Source organism: Esox lucius, chromosome 23 (assembly GCF_011004845.1).
Source record: "Esox lucius isolate fEsoLuc1 chromosome 23, fEsoLuc1.pri, whole genome shotgun sequence".
NCBI lineage: Eukaryota > Metazoa > Chordata > Actinopteri > Esociformes > Esocidae > Esox > Esox lucius.
In genome coordinates, this window is record NC_047591.1 from 13587663 (window position 1) to 13613238 (window position 25576).

At 45.8% G+C, this 25576-nt stretch overlaps 1 protein-coding gene across 7 annotated transcripts in view; it reads right to left on the reverse strand.

Annotated features, from left to right (window-relative positions):
- Positions 1–1415: 1415 nt before the first annotated feature.
- The window catches only part of magi2a (membrane associated guanylate kinase, WW and PDZ domain containing 2a), a 200797-nt gene continuing 176636 nt past the window's right edge, over positions 1416–25576 (reverse strand). For 2 of the 7 annotated variants that reach the window (XM_034290052.1, XM_010892581.3), the window contains 11 exons: positions 22310–22532; positions 20153–20194; positions 19858–19949; positions 18401–18593; positions 17119–17388; positions 16425–16610; positions 15830–16046; positions 10754–11006; positions 10457–10600; positions 7940–8078; positions 1416–5081 (listed from right to left, as the gene is read on the reverse strand). In XM_034290052.1, the coding sequence (XP_034145943.1) occupies positions 4273–5081; positions 7940–8078; positions 10457–10600; positions 10754–11006; positions 15830–16046; positions 16425–16610; positions 17119–17388; positions 18401–18593; positions 19858–19949; positions 20153–20194; positions 22310–22532 (2568 nt within the window). In that variant the 3' untranslated portion in view covers positions 1416–4272. Of the gene's footprint in view, positions 5082–7504; positions 7594–7939; positions 8079–10456; positions 10601–10753; positions 11007–15829; positions 16047–16424; positions 16611–17118; positions 17389–18400; positions 18594–19833; positions 19950–20152; positions 20195–22309; positions 22533–25576 lie in introns of all 7 variants that reach the window. The other 5 variants (XM_034290050.1, XM_010892578.4, XM_020042949.3 and 2 more) reach the window with 4 other exon arrangements.

Below are 25576 nucleotides of genomic sequence, written 5' to 3' on the forward strand. Positions count from 1 at the left end.
TACATTATCCTCTAATTGGTCTTCTGGAATTGCCCACACTTCGAAAACAAGGATGGCACCATCCCCGCCTTTAAATTTGTAAACACTGTCAAGAGTCCTAGTCAGCCTGCACTCATCGAAGGGATTAGAGCACATTGGTGTCTCTCGTAATCTGGTAGATACATTAAATACAAAAACGAATCATACATTTGTAAAACGTTTCACTTGTGAAGGTTTAATGTAGCTACAGTTACTACCATAAACATTAGGCGGTTATAGCCAACGTAGGTAGTTCAGCTGGGCGAAGTACTACTGTATCTTATGAACTAAAGTTTCCGTTACCAAATATAGTACAACGGCATATCCTGACGACACGCAGAGATTAGGGTTGATGGACGATGAAAAAATATATTTTGAATAATATGTTGTCTCTATGTGCTTTCAGGTGCATTCAGTTCACTGTGTTCTACCACTGGGGTCAGAGTTGCCAGATTATATGTCATCCACTGCTGATCATACACTGCTCTATCACCCGAGGACCCAATTATACAACAAATCCGCACACAGCAAGTAGCCCGATTTAGCCAGAAATCTCCACATCTGGGTTCCTGAACTGTGGCTCGCCTTCGTGGAGCTTGCTTGACTAAGGCATGTTATTTACCTGGCTGATTAACACGAAGCTATGATTTAAAGGCTGTATTCTATTCAAGACTAGCGCATCCTTACAACAGGTAAGAGCATTACTATACCATCATGAGAAATATATCACTGACACTTATAATTGTACAATACTGCCTGTGGGGACGACACAAGCTGATGCATTTAACTAAATTACATGTACATTGGCAATCTTTTAAATTGTTTATTTTTACATTTTTATATTATTACTACTGTGCTTATTTTAGTGTATTTTATATTGTGCTAAGCTGCTGCTGCTACACTGAAATTTCCCTCCGGGGATTAATAAAGTTCTATCTATCAGAATTGAATTTGAATACCTTCGAGATAGTATTAAACATTAATTCATAAGAACAATATTTGTAACAAGTTAAATTTGTATGTTTTTATTTAAAATAAAATCTTGTGAAACCATGCAGAATACCTAAAATAAGTCCACAATGCTCTCTGGTGGAAACAACAAGAAAGTGCAATTGTCATTTTGAGATCAGTGATTGGTGATTTTCCTTACATAGCACTGCCCTCATGTGGTCACAAGGTGAAACATCAAGAGAAACAAAAACTGTTCACCTGCCTTAAGGGCTCCAGTGTGACATTTCTCCGAGGTAAATATCCAAGATTAAGTTCCCCTCCACCATTCGGTGACTTATCATCGCTGTGGAAAATGGAAAACTCCGGATCAGTATCTAGGGACAACTTTGCCCTATTCTTCTGTGAGGCCATCGACGCAATCAAGTTAACAGAAGACTGCTTATATCTCAATTGAACACTTTACACCGTGTCAAGATTTTATTTGACAGCATTTCAGAAGATCATACAGTAAACAAGATTTCTGTAAAAGGTCATATATCCATAGTGTTGCATTTCATAAAAATAGGTTGCTCACTTAGTCTTTGTGACTATCCATAATAATACATTGAGTCATATTTATAATAGTGATACAGCTGTACAAGGTCAATAACACAGCTAATAATAACACTACACAGTGATACCCAGCTGCTTTGGGGTCAGGGGTCATGTACTGTATGTACCGTCGGTCTTCAACACACTCACTGTTTTTGATATCTTTTAAAACATTTTTTTTTATCAATACCCACAGAAAAAGTACTTACAGTTGGCTCAATGGGGAACAGCTCAGATGAGCAAAAGCGGTGGACTGTGCAGTGGGGGGCTGAAGGAGGGAAATACTCCCCTGTGTCAGTCTATGCTACCCGGGCGTCACGATAGACTTAGTGGTAAAACAAAAGTGCAATAATATGAAGCCAGGGCTGTCCAGTAGCACTTTTTTAAAGACTCAAAATTCATCCTTACCTGGAAGTAACCACTAGTCTTACGTGCCATTAGAACAGTGACTACTTAAAGGAAGGAAGAATGCATTCTTAAAGGATTCAGACGGAGCCAGACAGGGGCTGAGAGACAGATCCCTGTCCACTCAGACTCAGTCCCACATCACACGATATATCCCGGTTCTCTGATCCACTATGTGCTTAAAAAAATAATACATGAAAATCATTAATATTTTTTCCCCCGGTTATTAGAGTTAGTCTCAGAGCATTACTAAACCACACTCATAACGGTCCAATTCTGAAAGACTGTATGCATTTAGTTCACCCCAGACGATGGCAGCTTTTGTATTGCCAACACAATTCTCTGTGTAACACTATTAGCTTGGCACAGAAAAAAGCACTGCTTAAAACAATTTATGCCTGCAGAAACTAATGGTCACATAAAGATTGCTCCTCGTTGACTTAGAAAGAGTCTGGTAATGATTCCGGTGACCAGTGATGACAGTAAAGATTGTCGTCTCTCCGTGTCTACATGTACAATAGTAATCAGACAACGACAGAGGAATTAGCCATGGCCTTTATCATTGGATGACAAGGTGGCGCAGAGGGACGTGTGTGTGTGCGTGTGTGCGTGTGCGCGCACATTGTCAACAGTGGAGAGCAGACAGGAAATCTGACGGAGCCTCTACTGTCAAGAGATTATAATTGTTAATTGAGATGTGTATAAATGAATGTCTCTGGTTGTGAAGAGAGCATCGCGTCTTAGTGACAGAGCCGAAACAAATGTTGATATGAATATGGAGGCAGAGTTGTCAGTTGTAATGCATGCATATGCGTCTTTGGGACATAAGTGTTTCAGATGTTTTATGCAAATTGAAAATTAAGTGAAGTCACAGACTATTAAACACATCTAAGCGATGAATGAGCATGAGACAAATGGCGACGCTTCTCTCTCTCTCTCCAATCCCCACCAGTAACACAATTAATTTCCTGTTTTAACAGACCATATATACCATGTTTTCACCCAAACACACTATTTGGTGTAGCTACAACTTGATTACACCATCCGTTGGAGATGTTCTGCCTACACATTTTTATATTGGACGTCGCAATGACATAACTGCGGAACTAACTTCAATCTGTAAGGAAAGGCCCTACTTGCAAACATTTTCTGACCAAATAAATACTGGAGCCTGTGAATATAGCCGACTAATTTCAACAATCAGAGATATAAAAAGATGACTGTCCGTCGTAGCAAAGCTGTAAATTGATATTGGGCCTTTGATATTGACTCTGTATGGTAGCAGCCTTGATGGAACCACATCAGTCATTAGACTGTTCTAGGTTCTTTAAGTCCATATCAGACCTCTGTGTCTGTCGGTCCCTGATCGTAAGGCACTCTGCCCCCATATCCCATGAGCCTTCACTCTCTCCACAGTGTCCACCAGGCAAACCATCCGCAAGTAGTTTTCGTCCATGAAGAACAGTCCGGGGAAAATGGATCTCGTGACCCCGACCACTGATCGTTGGTGATTCAAGCACAAGTCCGCTCAAGTCTTGTCTACTGGTCCACACAGACCAGAAATGCAATATCTCAAGCTGGACCGTGGCGTTATAAGAGTGTTGTATTCCTTTGCTCTTCCTGTGTATGTAGTGTCTCAGAACTACCATTGGCCCGACTACACAGATAATCATATGTACACATATTCAAACTCATATCTATTTCTATATCACTTTATAGATTATTTGAGTTTCTTCAGTCTCTTAAGGCAAAGTTCCATTAATGCGACTCTTACTAGTTCTTCATTTTCATTCTCCCTTTTCAAAATACACAAAAACAGGCAAACCCTCTTCAACATTCCTTTTCATAAAATAGACTCCATTGTATAAAAGCACTGCAGTGTCACAGTCAACCTATCAAAGTTTTTCAACCGTTAGAGGTTCCATTTAGGTCGTCAACCAGAGTGTTGTGGTGATTTCAGCACTTCCATATATATTCCTGTATTTGGACCCCATGACACTAGAAGATCCTGTAACGCAGCAGCACACTCCTTCTGCATGGTTTCTTCTTGTTTTTTGGACGTTGAATGCTGTCCAGTTCTTAAGGTGGTGGGTGTAAAATCTCTCTCAAAATAATTTAGAGTATAATATAAATAAAAATGGTCCTCTAAAAACGCATGGAGAAACCCCACTTTGCATCTGGAGGTCTTGGACTGGGTTTGGGGGAGGCATGGTGTAGAGGGGGAGCCATTGGAGGGGCTAGCCCAGGTTGGTGTGGCCTAGCCCAGCCCATTCTGGGTGGTGGTGGTGGTGGGTGTACTCCTATGTGTTATCTGCTCATGGTGGACGTGCCAGAGCGCAGGGTGCTGGGCAGCTTATCCGAGCCGGGGATCTTCCAGGGCCCGGGGGACATGGTCGGCTTCCTGCCCACCACTGAACTCCCGCTGCCGTTGCTCTTGCTGGGGCGTCCGGTCCGGATCTCTCCTGGGCCCCTCTCTGCCTCTCTCGTCCTGGGCTTCTCCGGCGCCGGCTCCCCCAGCTGCCCGACGCCAGCGTCTGGGTGACTGCTGCAGCCACTCTGAGTACCAGCAGCGCTGTTCCCGTTAGAGTTTGTGTGTGAGGAGCCTTTCGTCGGTGACTGGGCGGGCTCTCTCTTCCCGTGGGAAGCGCTGCTGCTGCTCCCCCCGGCTTTCCTCTCCTTAGACCTCCCCCTGGGTAAGCTTTTGGAGTGTTTGGGGTCCCCTCCTGCGGGGGGCTGTCCGTCCCTCCCCACTGGGCCAACTTCTTTGGGGCCACTCTGGTTGCGGGTGGACCTGCCACCCTCTTTCTGCTTCGCCTTCCTGCTGCCACTCACACTGGTTCGGTCCCGGTCCCTGCCCTGGCTGGTCTGGTCCGTATGACGGGGCTCGGCCGGGGCCTTCCGGGGACTGTTTGAGCGCTCCGCCCTTCTGCTCTCGCGCGCCGCCACCTCTCGCGGGACCTCCGGTGGTGGCAGGTGAGCCGAATTGGGGCCAGGGGGCTGCTGGGGCGGGGTCAGATGAGATGAGGGCGATGGCGTGGTCACAGGGTCCGGCAGCAGGGCTACTTCCGACAGACTTGGGGAGGCTGAAGGGCGAGCATCCCAGGTGGAGGGGCTGTCTGCTGGGGCACAAACACACAGTCAGACATGGTAGACACGGGTGTCTGAACCACAGTCATTCTGAGGAGAATCTCAACTTCCACTCATTCATTCAGGATGTCAATAGGAGACAGAGTGAAATGTCAATTTAAGTGGAAGTTTGGATTCCGAGAGACACGCAGGATCTATTGATCGATGGATTCAACCAAGCAACACACAACGAGCCACAAATCCAGCTTCTACATTCGGTGTGGTGGGATGGATGATGTGCTGAATAAGGTGATTTTTCGGCCCAGTGTGAGCTGAGACTTCTCACTAGGGTTCTCACTGCTCTGGGCTCCATAACCACGGTAGTGGCTACACTCAGGGCTCTACTGTCTCCTGAGAGGCGTCACCAGCTCCCAAGGCCTGTTAGCTCCTCTCCGCCCCATTGAGCCGGCAGTGCCTGGGTTACCAGTCATTAGCAACAGTCAGATAGGGAGGACGAGACCAGGGAGGCCAATTCACAGAAGGGAGATAGAGAGAGAAAGAGAGAAAGACTAGCTTCAATGGTCTCGCTAGCAGGGGAATCAGGGGACAGGCAAGACCCGCACCGCGAGGCCTCATTACAGTCTAGAGGGCCTCCCGAACCAGACAGGGAGGTCAGATCTTGGGAGGAAGTCACTGGGCAGGCTCACAGTCGGTGTAGTTGCCTGTCGTGCTCAGGAACCCTGGCAATTTCCCACCGGCTCACTCCTCTACACCCATCAGCCACCGGTCGGCGTGCTGATGTGAAGTCCCGTCCCCCGCGGCGTCCTGTGACCCACTGGGACGGTAGGAGAGAGTGTGTACAAGGTTACGGACCTGTGAATGGTCACATGCTGAGCTAAGGCCTGCTGTCACCTTGGATACCGTCCTGTTCCTTGTCAGGATTCCGCTGGCCAGCTAGTTGACTAAAGCCGACCTTAAAATAACCTACATACTCTATACTCAGTATGGTACACTGATGCCCACAAAAAACAAAGCATTCTCTCTCTCTCTCTCTCTCTCGGTAAATGTGGCACGCTGCTTCATTTGACTTCTTTCATGATTAAGCTGTTTTCACGACTGTTGAATTTCGTTTGAATGCGGTGCTGCCTTTGAACACTTAATATGCGAAATATTTAAAAGCAGCCCATCAAACAGTTACAACTCCATCCTCCCAGTACGCAGATAAACCCAGGCCTGTAAAACACCCATACATAAACCCCCACGACCCACCACATCCATGACCCAAAGGTCTATTCCACTTTTATGGAACCGCTCTGCCCGCGCTGGCTGACATGGCATGTGACGGCGGTGGTTTAACGTGGTGTCCTCTGGATGACCGTTTTATAGGCTCACGGAGCACTCCATTTATCTAGCTTCATATTTAAGCGACAGTCCAGCAGTTTAAGTCAGGGAAAGCAGGGGGAAGTCCGCGGGTCGTACTGGAACCCATGCCGACATACATTGCTACTGGTGGACCACGGAGATCATGTGACGCGTATGTCACCGCTTTACATCCCCCGGGGCAGGTAAGAACAACCCTTTACAATAGAGGGAGTGAAGGAAGAGAGAACCTGATTTAAATCTTTCTCATAAACGACAGGGGAGAGAGAACCTGACCGGGAGAGGGATTCTAGCAGCAGAGATAAAGACAGACAATACTATTTCCTTTGTGTAAAGCCTCCAGGGCTCCTGACACAACCTAATGTTGGTGACTGTATTTCACAGTGGAGGCTCTGGCTAGCTGGTCTGGCACAGGAAGTCTTACTTCAGTCTGAAGTGGGGCGTTGATGCACACAGACCACAGGAGAGTCTGACATTAGGTTCATTAATGAGGGGTGCTGTTAGTCCCAGAGGTGCAGCAGAGGTGAATGTCTGTTCCAAGCCTCAGCAGTGGTCTTTGGGACTTGATTCTGCTGATGTTACAGACTGATGTCTTATGATTACGCCTGTCAGTGTGTGGGGCCTGTTTAGTAATAGTTGGTCTATCAATCTTACTGAATGTGCCACATGTGTTTAGTGTGTGTGCTGTACGTACTATGCAGAGTTGCCCTATGCAGAGTACAAGTGGGGTTTGTGTATTTCACATCTGTAATATGATAGACCACACCCTAAAACTCCCATACCTAAGAACACATCAGACCACACAACACCAAATCACACCGTACAACACCAGACCACACAATATACAACAACGCACCACAACACCCACGCGCCATACAACACCAGACCACACAACACAACACTACACCATAAAACACAGCACCATAAAACACCACAACACACCATACAATAGCACACCATACAGCAAGACAACACACCAAACACCATACAACAGCACACCATAAAATGCCATACCATACAACGCCATATCATACATCACCACAAACCGTGCCACCAAGTACAATTAGACTAGAACATGCAGGTCTTCACAAACCGTTTCTTTAGAGTGGCCCATTAGGAAGAAATAGGGGGAGCCATGTTTGTCACTTTTCATGCACATGGAGAGACTGGAAGGTACCATTCCTAAGGAAAGGGGAGTAACAATCTATACCAGTCATTAGGGTTAAACCAGAGACATTGAAATGAAGTGGTTACTGTTAGTCAAGAAGAAGTGTCACCACCAATTGAGCAGTGTTGAGTACAGAGAAAAACATCCAGGTTAAGTGTTTATAAATAACTACATTAATAGAAAGGCATGCCAGAGTTACAGAAGTAGCTTTTAAGTTAAACAGTGAATGTTGCAGAGTGATGTTATAGGTTTGTAGAAAAGTGGTCTTCAGGGGTCACTAGAGAGGTGTCCTGATTCCGAGTGAACCTTGTCCTGGAGGTCCCGAGGGGTAAAGTGGAGGGGGATACAAAGGACACCCACCGTACTCCGGGACCTGCCCTGTGCCTCTCTTCAGGAGCAGACGAACCCGCCGGCCTCCAGACTTGATGAGCTCAATGGCCCGGGCGTGGGTCATGTCCCTGGTGGTCTCCCCGTTGATCTCAATGATCTGATCCCCCACCTGTGAAGGAGGAGCGAGACGACTGTGTGAGAGAAGACGGGGGGAAGGAGTGGGAGGAGAGGGGGGAGTGATAGCATTGCGTTTCTGCCCGTGAAAGAGTGTCTCATCGAAGAAAGAGCGTGTTTCCGTTTTTAGTGTTCGTGGGCATGTGTCCGCCTGCAAATGTATATTTATTGTTTATTTGGTTCAACATTAGCTGATGCCGTGATAGCGTGTCTTCATAGTCTATGCTACCATGACAATAACCTGTAAATTACCAACTCACAGAGCGCCACGTCCTCGTGTTATGTAAACACACATTAAATTGTGTGACAAGTTCACACCAATCTCCTAAACAGATTAGCAAATTATGGAAGAATGCTCCTTCAACGCCACAACGATCGAGGCAATTATTTTTTTTGGCAGGCATCTGAGATGTGTACACACACTACACATTGAGACACTGGATAAATAAGAGTCATTTATGGTGGATGACAATTTATTAGGATCAATATGGATCTATCATTCAAAGTGGTGCTGAAAGGAGTGTTTAGCGCTAATCAGTATTCGTGGTCATGAATGTGGTGTCAGTTGTCATTAATTCCTGCAGCCCGTTTTCATGTAATATATATTGAATTACAGCAGAGAGACTCGTCCCTGCAGGGGGGGACTAAAGAGAACACCCCTCCTGAATACCAATGCCACGAATGTACTGCAGAGCAGGGCTGTGTTCATAACGTACCAAACAGAAGAAAACAGACAAACACCGGAAGAGAGGATGTTAACATAGAAGTGATGCTTGCTCCTGTTTCACGATCCCGAAACGTTTTCCTGATGAATATGATCCTGATCTGAAGAAAATAACTGAAGACATGGTAGTAGTCCAGTCATTTGACTAAGTGTAAAGCCTCCAGGCTTTAAGCACTACAGGGGACGTTCTGACCCCTGTGTGACTACCAGATCAAGGGCAGAGGTCCATATAAAGACGTTGTACCCTAGAGGACCACACTAACATGGTCCCGTCACTTGGGAATGAGACAAGTGCCCTATTGACAGATAGTGTACGAAACCACATGCAGCAACGGTAAACGTGTCAAACCATTTACTGTAACTAATGGACGTAATGTGACAGGCGGGAGAATCTGTACAGCTCTGGAGCGAGGAAGGGATCATTAAGGGTCTTTAGGGTAACTGAGTGGAGCTGGACAGCAGGTCTAGTCGCATGTCCATCTATACCTGCTGACAGACAGTTTAACTGAATGACTGCAGCCAACCTGAGATTAAATGGAGGGGAAGTGATTTGGTGTAGATGACAGAAATTAATACCAAGCCAACCGGCTCCCCTGCCGGTGTCTCCATTAGTGGTCGCCCTACGTTTTACCAGAGCCCGGGCGCTATTCAGCAACTGTGGAAAAGCAGTATACTTTAGAAGAAGCCGACTAAGCCCAGGTAATTCCAACAATCGGCCTATCTTTCAGTCCCCATTCATCTCCCGCGGGTACCAAGTTCACACTGAGCCTTTGTGCGGCAGACTGCAGAGATGAGTGGGCCTTAAATCTGTGATTACTGAAGGGATGAATCGCAGAGAAAGCACCGGACCACCAGCTACCCATCATCCCCAGTCGGATGGCTTTGGACAACGTCATTCTGGTGCAGTGAGGGCGACATCCCCGCGGGGCATTTTTACCCACATTATTTGAGACAGGTTCGTTACAGCCAAGGAATGTACAGCGGTGTTGCTGGCGGCCCACACTGGGGACAACTAGGGACGCTGGACAGACAGAAAACTGTGACAGCTGAGGGATGATCAAGATGTATCGGGAGATGGAGGAAAACTAGAGGCGGCTGTTCAGAGAGTAACTCCTACTAGGGAGGCAGGGGTGGACTAAAAGCTTTGCATGCTCAGCATCGTTCTAGAAAGAGTACTACATGTGAACTTTAATTTGGAAAGATATACTTTTTTTTTTTTTTTTTTTTTATTCAACAGATGGTGACCGGCAGATAGTACTTCCCCTCTAACTCTCGAGAGGATGTTACGAAACCAAAAACATGGTGAAAGCAGCCACCCTTGAATTCTTCATTTAAATGTTGAGAGCACCTAATTTATTATTGATGAGAGAAGTGTTTCTGCTGCCAATAAACTCAGCAGGTGTGAAAACATAAAAAAAAAAAATGCTTCACACACAACCTGAGCGACCTCTCAGACTTTTAGCACAAGCTGATTATTTTTCTTGCAGGGCTCAAGACGTCAAATCGCTGCCAAGATACTCATCAGACGAAAAAAAAGCAAATGATTATTATTAATATCCCAGTAAACCAAAGCTGGGAGAGGTGCTCCTGTCAGTACGTACGGGTTGGTGGGTCAGTTTGGCTCTAGATACTACAGTACATCAGCCTACCCTCATTCTCCCATTGCGGATGGCAGGCCCGTCCTCTGCCAAGCGCAGCACAAACAGGTCCATCTTGTACTCCCTCCCTCCACGGATACTGAAACCAAAGCCCTTCATACTCTTCTCCAGCTCAACCGTAAAGAAGTCAAAGTCCTGGAGGGGGAACACAACACATTCAGACAACAGGGGGTGAAAAGGGCAGAGGGGAAGCTAATAGTATAGTGTTTAATTATAGCCTGGGTAACTTGGTTAATTGTATATAGATAATTCTATGTCAACAGGGTATCAATAAGTAAATGACATGACCTGGTAGATCTGTGGAATCTGCGGTTGGATCGGCCTGTAGTCGTGGGGAACGGGCATGGGAAAATGCCTGGGGTCAGTGGACAGCTGTCTGTAGTCCATCAGAGGAGGATGCCGGTAGTCCAGTGTGGGAGGCTGGCGGTAGTCAGCCACTGGAGGGTGTCTGTAGTCCAACGGGGGCTGTCTGTAGTCTGTGAATGGAGGCTGTCGGATATCTGGTTTCACGTCCTGCCTTGCTTTCACCTCCGACCTGTAACTAACCAACCAATCAAGTTAAAGAAAATAGAGGAGAAAAAAAAGCAAAGCACCCCTCACATTTTTGTAAAAATGTGATTATATCTTTTCATGTGACAACACTGAAGAAATGACACTTTGCTACAATGTAAAATTGTGAGTGTACAGCTTGTATAACAGTTTACATTTGTTGTCCCCTCAAAATAACTCCACACCCAGCCATTAATGTCTAAACCACTGCCAACAAAAGTGAGTACACCCCTAAGTGAAAATGTCCAAATTGGGCCCAAAGTGTCAATATTTTGTGTGGCCACCATTATTTTCCAGCACTGCCCTAACCCTCTGGGGCATGGACTGCACCAGAGCTTCACAGGATTCACTGGATTCCTCTTCCACTCCTCCATGACAACATCACAGAGCTGGTGGATGTTAGAGACCTACATACATATATATACAGTGAGGGAAAAAATAATTTGATCCCCTGCTGATTTTGTACTGACAAACAAATGACCAGTCTATACTTTTAATGGTAGGTTTATTTGAACAGTGAGAGACAGAATAACAAAATAATCCAGAAAAACGCAAGTCAAAAATTTTATGAATTGATTAGCCTTTTGCAGTTGGAGTAAAATAAGTATTCGACCCCTCTGCAAAACATTACTTAGTACTTTGTGTCAAAACCCTTGTTGGCAATCAAAGAGGTCAGATGTTTCTTGTAGTTGGCCACTAGGTTTGCACACATCTCAGGAGGAATTTTGTCCCACTCCTCTTTGCAGATCTTCTCCAAGTCATTAAGGTTTCGAGGCTGAAATTTGGCAATTCGAACCTTCAGCTCCCTCCACATATTTTCTATGGGATTAAGGTCTGGATACTGGCTAGGCCACTCCAGGATCTTAATGTGCTTCTTCTTGAGCCACGCCTTTGTTGCCTTGGCCATTTGTTTTGGGTAATTGTCATGCTGGAATACCCATCCAAGACCCATTTTCAATGCCCTGGCTGAGAGAAGGAGGTTCTCATCCCAGATTTGACAGTACATGGCCCCGTCCATCGTTCCTTTGATGCAGTGAGGTTGTCCTGTCCCCTTAGCAGAAAAAAACCCCAAAGCATAATGTTTCCACCTCCATGTTTGACGGTGGGGATGGTGTTCTTGGGGTCATAGGCAGCATTCCTCCTCTTCCAAACACGGCGAGTTGAGTTGATGCCAAAGAGCTAGATTTTGGTCTCATCTGACCATAACATTTTCACCCAGTTCTCCTCTGAATCATTCAGATGTTCATTGGCAAACTTCAGACGGGCCTGTACATGTGCTTTCTTGAGCAGGGGGACCTTGCGGGCGCTACAGGATTTCAGTCCTTCATGGCGTAGTGTGTTACCAATTGTTTTCTTGGTGACAATGGTCCCAGCTGCCTTGAGATCATTGACCAGATCCTCCCGTGTAGTTCTGGGCTGATTCCTCACCATTCTCATGATCATTGCAACTCCACGAGGTGAGATCTCGCATGGAGCCCCAGACCGAGGGAGATTGACAGTTCTTTTGAGTTTCTTCCATTTGTGAATAATCGCACCAACTGTTGTCACCTTCTCAACAAGCTGCTTGGCGATGGTCTTGTAGCCCATTCCAGCTTTGTGTAGATCTACAATCTTGTCCCTGACATTCTTGGACAGCTGTTTGGTCTTGGCAATGGTGGAGAGTTTGGAATCTGATTAATTGATTGCTTCTGTGGACAGGTGTCTTTTATACAGGTAACAAGCTGAGATTAGGAGAACTCCCTTTAAGTGTGCTCCTAATCTCAGCTCGTTATCTGTATAAAAGACACCTGGGAACCAGAAATCTTTGTGATTGAGAGGGGATCAAATACTTATTTCACTCATTAAAATGCAAATCAATTTATAACATTTTTGAAATGCGTTATTCAGGGGTTTTTGTTGTTATTCTGTCTCTCACTGTTCAAATAAGCCTACCATAAAAATGATAGACTGATAATTTTCTGTCAGTGGGCAAATGTACAAAATCAGCAGGGGATAAAAAAAATTATCCTCACTGTATATATATATACACACACACACACACATATATACACTCACCTAAAGGATTATTAGGAACACCTGTTCAATTTCTCATTAATGCAATTATCTAATCATCCAATCACATGGCAATTGCTTCAATGCATTTAGGGGTGTGGTCCTGGTCAAGACAATCTCCTGAACACCAAACTGAATGTCAGAATGGGAAAGAAAGGTGATTTAAGCAATTTTGAGCGTGGCATGGTTGTTGGTGCCAGACGGCCGGTCTGAGTATTTCACAATCTGCTCAGTTACTGGGATTTTCACGCACAACCATTTCTAGGGTTTACAAAGAATGGTGTGAAAAGGGAAAAACATCCAGTATGTGGCAGTCCTGTGGGCGAAAATGCCTTATTGATGCTAGAGGTCAGAGGAGAATGGGCCGACTGACTCAAGCTGATAGAAGAGCAACTTTGACTGAAATAACCATTCGTTACAACCGAGGTATGCAGCAAAGCATTTGTGAAGCCACAACACGCACAACCTTGAGGCGGATGGGCTACAACAGCAGAAGACCCCACCGGGTACCACTCATCTCCACTACAAAAAGGAAAAAGAGGCTACAATTTGCACGAGCTCACCAAAATTGGACAGTTGAAGACTGGAAGAATGTTGCCTGGTCTGATGAGTCTCGATTTCTGTTGAGAAATTCCGATGGTAGAGTCAGAATTTGGCGTAAACAGAATGAGAACATGGATCCATCATGCCTTGTTACCACTGTGCAGGCTGGTGGTGTAATGGTGTGGGGGATGTTTTCTTGGCACACTTTAGGCCCCTTAGTGCCAATTGGGCATCATTTAAATGCCACGGCCTACCTGAGCATTGTTTCTGACCATGTCCATCCCTTTATGACCACCATGTACCCATCCTCTGATGGCTACTTCCAGCAGGATAATGCACCATGTCACAAAGCTCGAATCATTTCAAATTGGTTTCTTGAACATGACAATGAGTTCACTGCACTGAAATGGCCCCCACAGTCACCAGATCTCAACCCAATAGAGCATCTTTGGGATGTGGTGGAACGGGAGCTTCGTGCCCTGGATGTGCATCCCACAAATCTCCATCAACTGCAAGATGCTATCCTATCAATATGGGCCAACATTTCTAAAGAATGCTTTCAGCACCTTGTTGAATCAATGCCACGTAGAATTAAGGCAGTTCTGAAGGCAGTATTAGTATGGTGTTCCTAATAATCCTTTAGGTGAGTGTATATATAGATACACATACACACCAACAATCTGAAATACTGTAAACAAAGGTGGGAGATGTCAGTATGTGCTCCTGTCAGTACGCTGGGGGGTGGTGAGGGGGTCTGCGTGGCTCTTAGGTCATTGCTTTACACTTGGGTCTTCACATTACTTTTGAGTCATCACTTTACTTCACTCTTGGATCATCACTTCACTCTTGGGTCATCACTTTACTTCACTCTTGGATCATCACTTCACTCTTGGATCATCACTTTACTTAACTCTTGGGTCATCACTTTACTCTTGGGTCATCACTTTACTTTACTCTTAGGTCATCAGTTTACTCTTGGGACATCGCTTTACTTTACTCTTGGGTCATCACTTTACTCTTGGGTCATCACTTTACTCTTGGGTCATCACTTTACCCTTGGGTCATCACTTCACTCTTGGGTCATCACTTCACTCTTGGGTCATCACTTCACTCTTGGGTCATCACTTCACTCTTGGGTCATCACTTTACCCTTGGGTCATCACTTCACTCTTGGGTCATCACTTCACTCTTGGGTCATCACTTCACATTACTCTGGGGTAATTTACTCTTGGGTTTACTTTAGGTCAAATATTAAGACCACACATTTAATAATCCAACCCTATTCTGGTAGTATATTTTTTTTTCTAATAATATGAAACTTAATTAACTATCTTATTCATAAATACAGTATTTACAGTGCACTACAAACATATATTGGAATTGTCTACAGCAGGAGGGAAAGGCAAATGGCACCGTCAATTTTGGGCCTGCCTTTAGTGCATGATTAAATATTCAGGTCTATAAAGAAGCTATTTAGGTTAATAATTCAGGAGTCTATAAGAGTTAAGTGATGTTATACAACAAACTGAGGACACAGGGAGAAAGAGAATGACTCACGCTCATCTGTATTCTGTCAGGAACACTGCTTTCACCCAGGGGAGAGACACCAAAAAAAAATGTATAATAAAAAATGGTATTTTCCTACACTAACTTTGCTAAAAGAAAAATAGTTTGTTGAAGGGAAATGTACTTGATAAGTTTATATGTTGTTGTCACCTAGCTATGTTAAAATGAAAGCACTCACGTTCAGTTGCTCTGCATAATAATATCTGCTATAAGAATATAAAGACTGCTAAAAAAACTAAAGTGAAAAAAATACCACTTTATTATATAAAAGAGCTGGGACTAGTATAGCATTGGGATTACTACATCACTGGGACCAACAGAGCACTGGGACCAACAGAACATTGGGACTAGCAATGGATTGGTAGTAACAGAAAATTGTGACAAGCAGAACATTGGTTCTAACATTCAGCACAATACTAAGCCCTGAAGATAACATTCTGCTGTGCACCTGCATTTACAACCATCTTCTAAGGTTCTAATAAATAGGATGATAGGGCTCTTAAAATGCTGCACGCCTGAGTCAATGATAAATATGTGAGGAAATTATAAATGTATATATCCTGAAGGGCCTGTATTTAAACAGGGAGGACATGCCATGAATCAATGTGTGTGTTTTAAGCAGTGTGCATTGGTGCAACCGTTTGTTTCCCTTACCTGTTGTCATGGGTGTAGATCTGGGTTGGTGGGGTCTGGTTCTGTGTGATGGGGCTCTGGTTGGTCAGGGGGCTGGGCTGGGTGACCGCAGAGCTGCTGGGTTGGGTGACTGCTGGGCTAGGTTGGCTCACAGTCGGGCTCGCCTGGGTCTGGGGACTGTGCTGTTGGGTCACTGCTGGGCTCTGCTTCTCTGAGCAAGGGGCTGACGGGCTCAGTTCTGAAACACAGACACATTGTGGAACGGACAGCGGAAATATACTATGCTAGACATTGCTACATTAGCATAATATATGTTGGGTCTACTCCAAAACTCTGCTTTGTCTGTTTGACCTACAGGAGGTGATTAGAACCAGTGACACCCATAAAATATAAGACGAAGACGACGGCCGACAAACAACCTCAAGAGTCTCTCCCAAACTACATACTGCCTCACAAACAGTGACTTACCGAAGACACAACAATTCTTCATTGTAAAAAAGTGAAAACGGCACATTTAGGAGGACAAGCAGAATTAACAGCAGGTCTCATTTGTTCCCTCACTGCTCCGTGGACACACTTCAAAATTCCAGTGACCCCTGTCCCCCCTCTCGCTCACCTTCCTGTGGTATGATCCGCAGGGTGACGCTCAGACCGGCGTCCTTGATGAGCTTGACGATGTCCGCGTGGGGCATGTTGATGATGGACTGGCCGTTCACGGCTAGGATGCGGTCGCCCACCTTCAGCTTGCCACAACGGTCCGCCGGGCTTCCGTCGATGATGCGCCCTATCTTATGGGGAACGCCTGCGACGGGAGAGGAGGAGGATGGCACGCGGAGATACGGTTAAGTCAACGATAGGTCTGAGATACAACTAGTCTCACTGGCTGGTTGCTATCTCTCACTCTATTTCTCTCTCTCTCTCTCTCTCCATCTTTCTCTCGCCCACGGCTTACGTAAGACAGACGGCTTTCTGAACAGCAAGCGTAGGCTGGGCACTAAAAAGCGTCGCGGCTCAGTGTAAACCTTCAGATCCGAGGGACTGATAGTCAGGAGAGTATGTATAATTAAGATGGTTGGATGGTTAGAAGAAGAGAACATGGTTAGGAAATAGTGGTGTTCCGGTTTATATATAGCGTGCTCTCCCTCTGAAATGGTTTCACTACCTTTGCTTGGAACAACTACAGGTGCCAAAATCCACATGCACACACACACACATGCCTGCGCACACACACACGCCTGCACACACACACACACGCCTGCACACACACACACGCCTGCACACACACCCACGCCTGCACACACACCACTCACTGATGGCGGCTGCGGTCTCGGGCCGGTTGAGCGAGCTGATGATGACGAATCCAAATCCTTCGCTCTCCTTGCGGTGGATAACGACATCACTGGGCGACTGGTGCAAACCGGAAGCTGGCGTCCCATCCGTAGTGCTACCTGTACCCGTGGCGGCGGTGGGCGGGGCAGCGTTGTCGCCCGGATATGCAGTGTTGGTGAAGTCGCTGCGTGGGGAGCTGTGCTGGGTGGATGCTGAGCAGGGGCTTCGGCCGTTCTCTGGACAGGCCTCTCCTGCAGGGGGGCGACAGAGGGCTGAGCTGAGAGAGGGCTGATGATACACAATACAGTCCAGTAGTCATTTGTGGACAAATGGCACTGTCTGGACTGGCTACCAGATGAGATGAGAGGCCAAACAGAGAGGGATCTCAGCTTGTTAGCTCATCGCTAATCAGCATTCCCTCATAGCTTCTCTCACACCATATCTGTTTACTGTGGCATTTATTCGACTTTTAAGCTTTTGACTCTTTGACGAAAGCTGTAGATACGATCTCTAATGACAAAAATGACCCTGCCTAAATAAAGATGTTGGTAGAACAGGATAACAAACGTCATGTCTCCTGTCATCAAGGTGGAACTGAAAACACTGAGACTAGAGAGAGGGAGTAACCTCGGGGGGGGGGTGGGGGGGGGCGGTCTTGACACCTCCTAAAGTGTTCCTTTGAATCAAAGGTCAGACAGGGATGAAAGGAGGCAGGACCATAGCTGCCAGACAGGGATGAGTCAGACAGTCTTAGCCTTTCATGATGGGAAACGAGATGGAGACAGGGAGGTACGGAGATAGAGAGGGGGAGGGGAAACTGAAGGATGGTGGGGCGGGGGCATGGGGAGGGCGGGAGGGAGGGGAGGGGAGACATGGGGAGGGAGGGAGGGGAGGGGAGACATGGGGAGGGAGGGGAGGGGAGACATGGGGAGGGAGGGGAGATGGGAGCTCAACAGATACCAGATGCAGCTGGAGCTTAGCTGGCATAAGGGAACAGGAAGATCTGAGGGGGAAAGTGTGTGTGTGTGTGTGTGTGTGTGCGCGCAGGGGGGTGCAACACACATGAACATATTCTTTCAGCTCTACATTTCACTGTACAAGACAGCAGCACATCAGTCCATTTAGGAGGATGAGACCTGTGAAGTGTCCTCTGAGGGAGACGTCACGTCACACTTCCCAACCTCAGACCATTTCCTCCCTAATAGTTAGGAGGTGGTGGTTCTGGCGAAGGGATCCCAGATCCGTCCCCTCCCACCCCCTCACCTGGGCCCTGCAGTCTCCTCCTGACGGTGAGGTTGACCTGTCCGTTACGGGCGGCGCCGTGCATCAGGTCGATGACGTAGCGGTGGGGCTTCCCCGCCACCGGGATGCCGTCCACAAGGATGAGCTCATCACCCGGCCGCAAGCGCCCGTCTCTGTCCGCGGGGCTCTTCTCTATGATAGCCCCAATCAGGATCTGTTTATGGAAACCGGACCAATCAGAATGCATAGGGGTCGGGTCTGAAGGCTGGATGGACCAATCAGAGCGCTGCCTTCAGGACTACAGTAAAGTTTCATCCAAATAAAGTTCTCTGTTAACAGAGGCATATCCAATTTCTCTAGGAACAATACTTAAGAGTCAGCGGGTTGAATGTGACCTTCGCTATCAAATAAGCATTTAAAACACATTTTTATCCAGGGCTTTACATTTTCTGCCCGTAGAAGTGAGAGATTACATGGTGGCTTACTCTTGCCTGGTCTAGAATGAACTGCAATGACAGCTACTAGGCAGAAAATGGGATACTTTAGCATGGCCAGATCAGCCAGGAAACCTGAGTGGTCATTGGCCCTGCAATTCATCAGCTGACTCCTGTATCGCTCCCATCACAGTAGCAGATTTCATACCTGTCTATTTAATCGTCAGGTCTCTCAATGCCGATGGTTGTATGAACATGTCCACCCACCACCCCTAACTCTACATGTTTGGTTCTGTGTTTCCTTCTGTAGGGGGGAATAGGTACCGTGTACCTTGCTAATAGCCGGTGGGGATTGCTATTAATAATATTACTGTGTTGATGTTGTTATCAGTTGTATCGCAAACACAGTCATGTGACGTCGGTGAGTTACCACGGAGGAGCAGAAGACGTTGACATGGTATGTCCATTGCTGTCCATAGTTCTCTAAAATAATTGTTTAGCCAATATGTTGCGTTTGATGTCTGAACCTAGACAGATCAAAATCTGGTTGACAAAGCACGCCGAGCGTCCGCAGCAAATCCGTCTGTAACCTCAGCACGCGTGTACATGGATCGCGTCGCTCCGATCCCATCCGCAGGCTTGGGCTAAGATCCCATCCGTAGGCCTGGGCTAAGTTCCCATCTGCATGCTTGGGTTAAGTTCCCATCTGCATTCTTGGGCTAAGTTCCCATCTGCATTCTTGGGCTAAGTTCCCATCTGCATGCTTGGGCTAAGATCCAATCCGCAGGCCTGGGCTAAGTTCCCATCTGCATTCTTGGGCTAAGTTCCCATCCGCAGGCCTGGGCTAAGTTCCCATCTGCATGATTGGGCTAAGTTCCCTTAAACATCTACAGTAGCAGCAGGAGCTTGTCATTAGTCAGGTTTGTGGCTTAAACGTGTGTGTGTGTGTGTGTGTGTGTGTGTGTGTGGGGTGTTAGAGAGGGAAGAAATGACAGGGTTCCACGCCCATCCCATACGAGCCTTTTCACGAGCATCCGGACTCACTGGTTGTCCTGCGTCGTCACCCCCTAGTATACGGAAACCGAACCCAGACTTCTGCCTTCTCAGGTGGACCTCCACCTCCTGGTACTCTCCCTCTGGGGCCCCGAAAACAGAAAAGACCCATGAAACCTGTGGGCCTCAGAACACCATTGGATAGTCTTGTGTCTATTTCGTTTAGAGAGGGAAGCTCACATTTTATAATGTATAATCAAATTAAATGCTTCACATTGAAAATAATTGGAATAACTCCCATTATTCCTGCCTGTAGGTGAGTGTCCCTCCAGGCCACCGTACATACCTGAAGAGTCCACAGAGAAGGTGGTCCTTGGCAGGCCTGGCTCTGTATGGGGAGGGAGGGAGATTGAGGAAGCACCCATAAACAAAAATACCACACACACAGACACTAACACACACACCTCCAACAGACTGTCAGGCTAGGCAAGAGCAGGAAAGAAATAAACAAACACCTCAGCACCATGTCTGCACAGTTTGTACATCATCATCCATTATACGGAGGAGAAGAAGTGCTTACCCTGGGACAGACATGTTTTTATTTACAGCGTGTGTAGGGGGAGCAGACACTCATCTGCAATCAAGCCTTTGCTGGTTTAAATATATATATATAATTATGATTTGAGGCATAGTGATTTTCATTACCCTGTAAAACCAGTCCTGTGAAATGAAGCTAAGCAAAGCAAAGGGACTGCAATGAAAAATAGGCTCTATTTTGAGCTGGTGATATCATGGGGACCGGTGAGTGCTCTGAAAACACAGATGCCACAGAAAAGGGACTGACGGACAAAAGTATTACCACAGAACCCATTATATCAGTTGGTTTTGTGGAAAAATATCCACCCATGTTGGTGTATTAGGGATTGTGGGTTTACGGTCCACCTACATTTTACAACTGAGTCTCCGGCTCCCTAGCAATGCTATAGCTATCTTCTATGCACACTGACTTGAACACAGGCATATAATTAGGCAAAGATATTACCATTCAGTGGACGTTACAGTGACTTTTTGTGTCTATGGTTGTGGAGTACGGTTACATTTCTCCCCTAACAACCTGTGTTTGTCTCCAGGTTATATTGGGAACAGTACTAGATATACACGGTTACAGGAACAGACCAAAGCTCATGACCCAGACGAGCCAGACCTCTGAAGCACAAGCGCGGGATGCCTCAACCCAGTTAACCCGGCCCAGTCTGATCAGTGTGGAAGTGTAGCCTAACAGTGGATAGCACTTAGGGGGTATGTCTCGGAGGGGACTGATACTTAACGCTAAACTGAACACTATACCATTTAAAAAGGAAGGAGAGAGATAGAGAGAAAGAAAGAGAAAGACTGAGAGAGTTAGACACAAAGAAAGAGACTGAGAGAGAGAGAGAGAGAGACAGGAAGAGTTTGACTTGGAGTTCTTCTGACAGGCCTGTCTTCTATAATAAATGCTGTTATGTAAATGTGCACACAGCTCCCCTATCCTCAGTGTCTATCTAGGGTAGCCTATTGTGTACTAGGCACCACAGAGATTCGACCATTGTGTCTACCCGAGGTGGACAGACCCTTGCAAATAAACCGCTGACTATCTATGGTGCATCAATAAACTTGCAAAGAGTAGCACTGCCACTAGCAACGCTTTCCAACCTCAGACCATGGTGTCCAATGTTCAGTGACCGGAGAATAAACGACAATAGTACCTCTGACCATTGAGGAGACATAACGGCAGAAATATTTTTGTTGGATTGACAGGTTTAAGGCGAAATAAGGTCGCCAGGTTTAGATATTCCAGGACAAAAAGATTCTTTGATTAGGCACTCAGGAAGAACATCAACCGGAGACAGAGATCAGCAACGCCCCCAACGTGAGTGCCCGAACCAGATAGGAAGCTGACAACATCCAGTCCTGAGTCCGTGGACACCACTCCTGGGATTCACCAATGTCATACTCCATCATATTTATGTGCACACGTAACACCAACATAAAAGAGCTCATTCTGCACAACTCTGACTGTTTCCCAAAGAAAAGAATATTGGGGGTTTACAGCTACTAAAACAAAGACGGTCTATCATGATATAAAGGGCTATGATAACTCAAGGAGCTTAGCTGTGTGTATTTGGTTGTGTATGAGTGTTTGTTTGTGTGTGTGTGTGTGTGTTGTTGTGGTTATTGTAGTTGTTGATGTGGTTGCAAAGGTTGTGGTGGTGGATATTGTTTTGATTTTAGTGGTTTCTCTTATTGCGGTGGTTGTTATAGTGTTTAGGGTGGTGGTTGTTGTTTTGGTGGTTCCTGCTGTTGTAGTGGTTGTTGTGGTAGTTGTCGTTTTGGTTGTTGTTGTAGTGGTGGTTGTTGTTTTTGTGGTTCCTGTTGTTGTAGCGGTCGTTGTGGTAGTTGCTGTTTTGGTTGTTGTAGTTGTAGTGGTTGTTGTTGTAGTAGTTGTAGTGTTTCCAGTACTTACGCCTACTACTCTCATAGATAGCCCTGGACTTCTCATAGAGGTCATAGGGATCAGGCCTGCTCAGATCAAAGCCCTCTGGGAGGGCAGAGTCTAGGGCTGAGGCCCTGTGGAGATGGAGGGTCGGAAAAGGGGCGTTGTAGGGGACAACAGGGGCAGACAGGCTGGTCTGGGGGCTGCCCTGGTCCCCTCCCTGACCCTGGGCTGCGTCCCACTGCTCCAACACCTGGAAACACATCAGACATCAGGGCATGGCTTCACTCACCTCCACCCCTACCCTGGTTCTCACCCAACCCCCCCCCCCCCCCCCCAACTCACTGACCAGCCTAACCGCCTTGACAAAGATCTCCAGCTATCTTAGACAAATCCGATGAAAGCAATTAGCAAACTACAAACAGGGTACTGATGAGGACAGAGCTCTACCGACATCCCTTTCCAGGCCTCCATCTCTCACTACGGCTGTCTTACGGCAGTAGGAGTCATCGACACAACAAAGCAAAATGAGCACCAGCCAGCCGGCGTGAAGTAATAGCAAAAACACCGATTAATAGAGGTGAGGAAGAAAAAGAAAGGATGCCAAGGCTTATTAAAAGCAGGTCCGGATAGGCGGCGTGTTAATTATGTGGAGGGAGAAAGAGAGAGAGTCGCACAAGCACAACGTCTCTGGCTGCTGGGAGGGAGGGGAGCATATTAAATATGCCAGTGAGCCACTACCGTCGGCAGAGGAAGGCGAGCGAATGGACATAGCTGGCACAAGGTCTAGGGGCCTGGCTGAAATATCATATGGCGGACTGAGACCGTATAGAGCATGCTAGAAGGGGCAAAACACACAGCAATACATCCCTCCCCCCGCAGTCTGTGGGTTTTCTGAGATTTTACCACAGATATTGTGGCGTCGATGTCTGTGATGGAATTTTGACAGTGCAGAAAAGCAAGCAGTGCCGGGGTCACAGCAGGCGGGATGCTCCCAATTACACACAGCGGCGCTTAATGAAAAAACACACCTCCCTGTATGCTTTCATGCAAACTAGAAAGAACAAATAAATGGTTCTACTGTAATGAATAATTTGTATTCCCTTTGAAAAGAACTGTGAGCAGGCTGCCATTGTGATCATTTGTAGTGACTTGCTATGACCTGTTTTGACATGTTGCACTCCTTTTTATGTGCCGTACAAGCGTCAGCTACCATACTGAAGCTGATTGTTTTGTGGCGCCGAGACGATATTGCACATTACACGCTGATGACGGGATCACAGGGATGTGGCAGAAACTGACAATGACAACCCCTTGTACCAATATTCTGTTTGAAATCAAGGCCGGTTTACAATGGTCCCTGAGCATTCATAGCAGTGGTTGTAACACTGCCAATTCATTGGGTTCCATCAAACTGAGGCAATGTCAAATTGTTCCCCATATTCGGTTCCACCGATGTCTGCTATTGATCTAAGACAATGTCTGAGTGTCTGTTCCTTTAATGGCCGGGTGACAGTCAGGGGATCTTATTAAGTCTGGGACCAGACTACAGTACTGTCACTCCCCCTCCATTTATATTATGAGGACTACATAACCTGACAATGCTTTCCCTAACTGCCCCTGAGAGGGATAAATAAAGTTTTATTGAAAGGAGTTGAATTGTCTTTCTCTATCCCTCTTTCCTTCTCTCTCTCTGTCTGTCCTTGCCTCTTCATCTCTCTTTCTCTCGCTATCTCTGTCCTTCTCGCTCTCTGCCCCCCCCCCTGCCCCCCTCTCTGTCCTTCTCTCTGTATCTCCAAACTACTCCCTCAGTCTCGTTTAGTCATAGACAGCCAGACACTTTAAAGTACTTTTAGGCATGTTTTTGGCTCAAGGGACACATTGCGATTTTGAAATTCAACACAGGACCGCACAATATTTCTATACCTTTCCAATTTGTTGGTCAAAATTCTTATGCGCGCCAGATAAAGGAACCTATTAACAAAATGTATAGGTCCATGACCATTTGTACATACCTTCAAACCTAATTTAATATGTTACATAGTGTATTTTCAACACACCAAAACAAAATACACAGTATATATATATATATAACCTCCAATTATATTCATCCTTAAAGATTGTAATAAAAGCCTGTATAAAATGAACTACTGAGTTAATGAGCTATATTGTCATTTCACAACATGTAGAATATATTGTAGTTCATTAATGATTGAAAGGAAATAATAAATCTTAAATTATAAATGGATTTCCCCAAAAATTAAGTGTAAAGATTATTGGCACCCTTATTACTTTGTGCTCCCTCCCATTGCAAGGAAATGTACTTAGCCTTTCCCTGCCTGTGTTATGAATGAGGTAAACACAACATCCCATAATGACTAAGTGAAAACCCATTTTTAGAAATGTCCCAATTCAGTTAAAATAAATATTTACTTGTAAATATTTAATGTACATAAGTATTAAGACCATTTATTCAGTTATACAATACAAACAGATGTTTGACGGAGTTCCTTGATTTAACGACGTCTCAGTGTTTCTGTCCACCAGCTTTGCTAGCGAATGTTACTGTGAAAAAGTGTACTGACTTCGGTGTGGTTCTGCATTTGGGTCATTGGACTACCAACCCTTTTATGGCTGTATGGACATTGTGTGACCTACACGCAAAACTGGTCTGGGAATAACCAGTAATAACCAGTTCAAATTCTATTCCAAACAGCTCTAATACTCTCACATACACATCAAAATAGTTCTATATGTCATTAGGAAATACACATCAAACGTATTTTAAAACACGTACACTGGAAAATGCGAGATACAGAAATACACAGGTAATTGAACCCAGGTCCGATTTTTACAAACAGTAAAAGTTGGACATATTTCAGTTTACTATGAACTCATGATATGATACTGCACACAAACTATGCCCAGGCCTTTCAACCAACTGATTTTGGGAGGGAGGGCATCATTAGGATTTGTGCCACAATTACAGATGTCCGCTAGTCTATCTGTACTGGATCCTCTGGGCTATGATTCTTTGGTCTACAGAAATCGTCCTGGAAATTGTGATTGCCAATTAAACCTGGGCTGATCTTTGTTCAGGGCGGTTGGCAGCCACTGGGATTCTAGAGCCTTTTTTGTCTTTTTACCATCACAGCTCAGTGTGTGCAGAGGAACACATGCTTGCTAGGGGGAAACTGAGTGAAAGCAAAACGCTTATGTTACTGCACTGCTTGCCTTTCTGCATAATTTTAACCTAGGAGCTCAAATTCTGAATTACCACTAATCTGTTACAGAGTT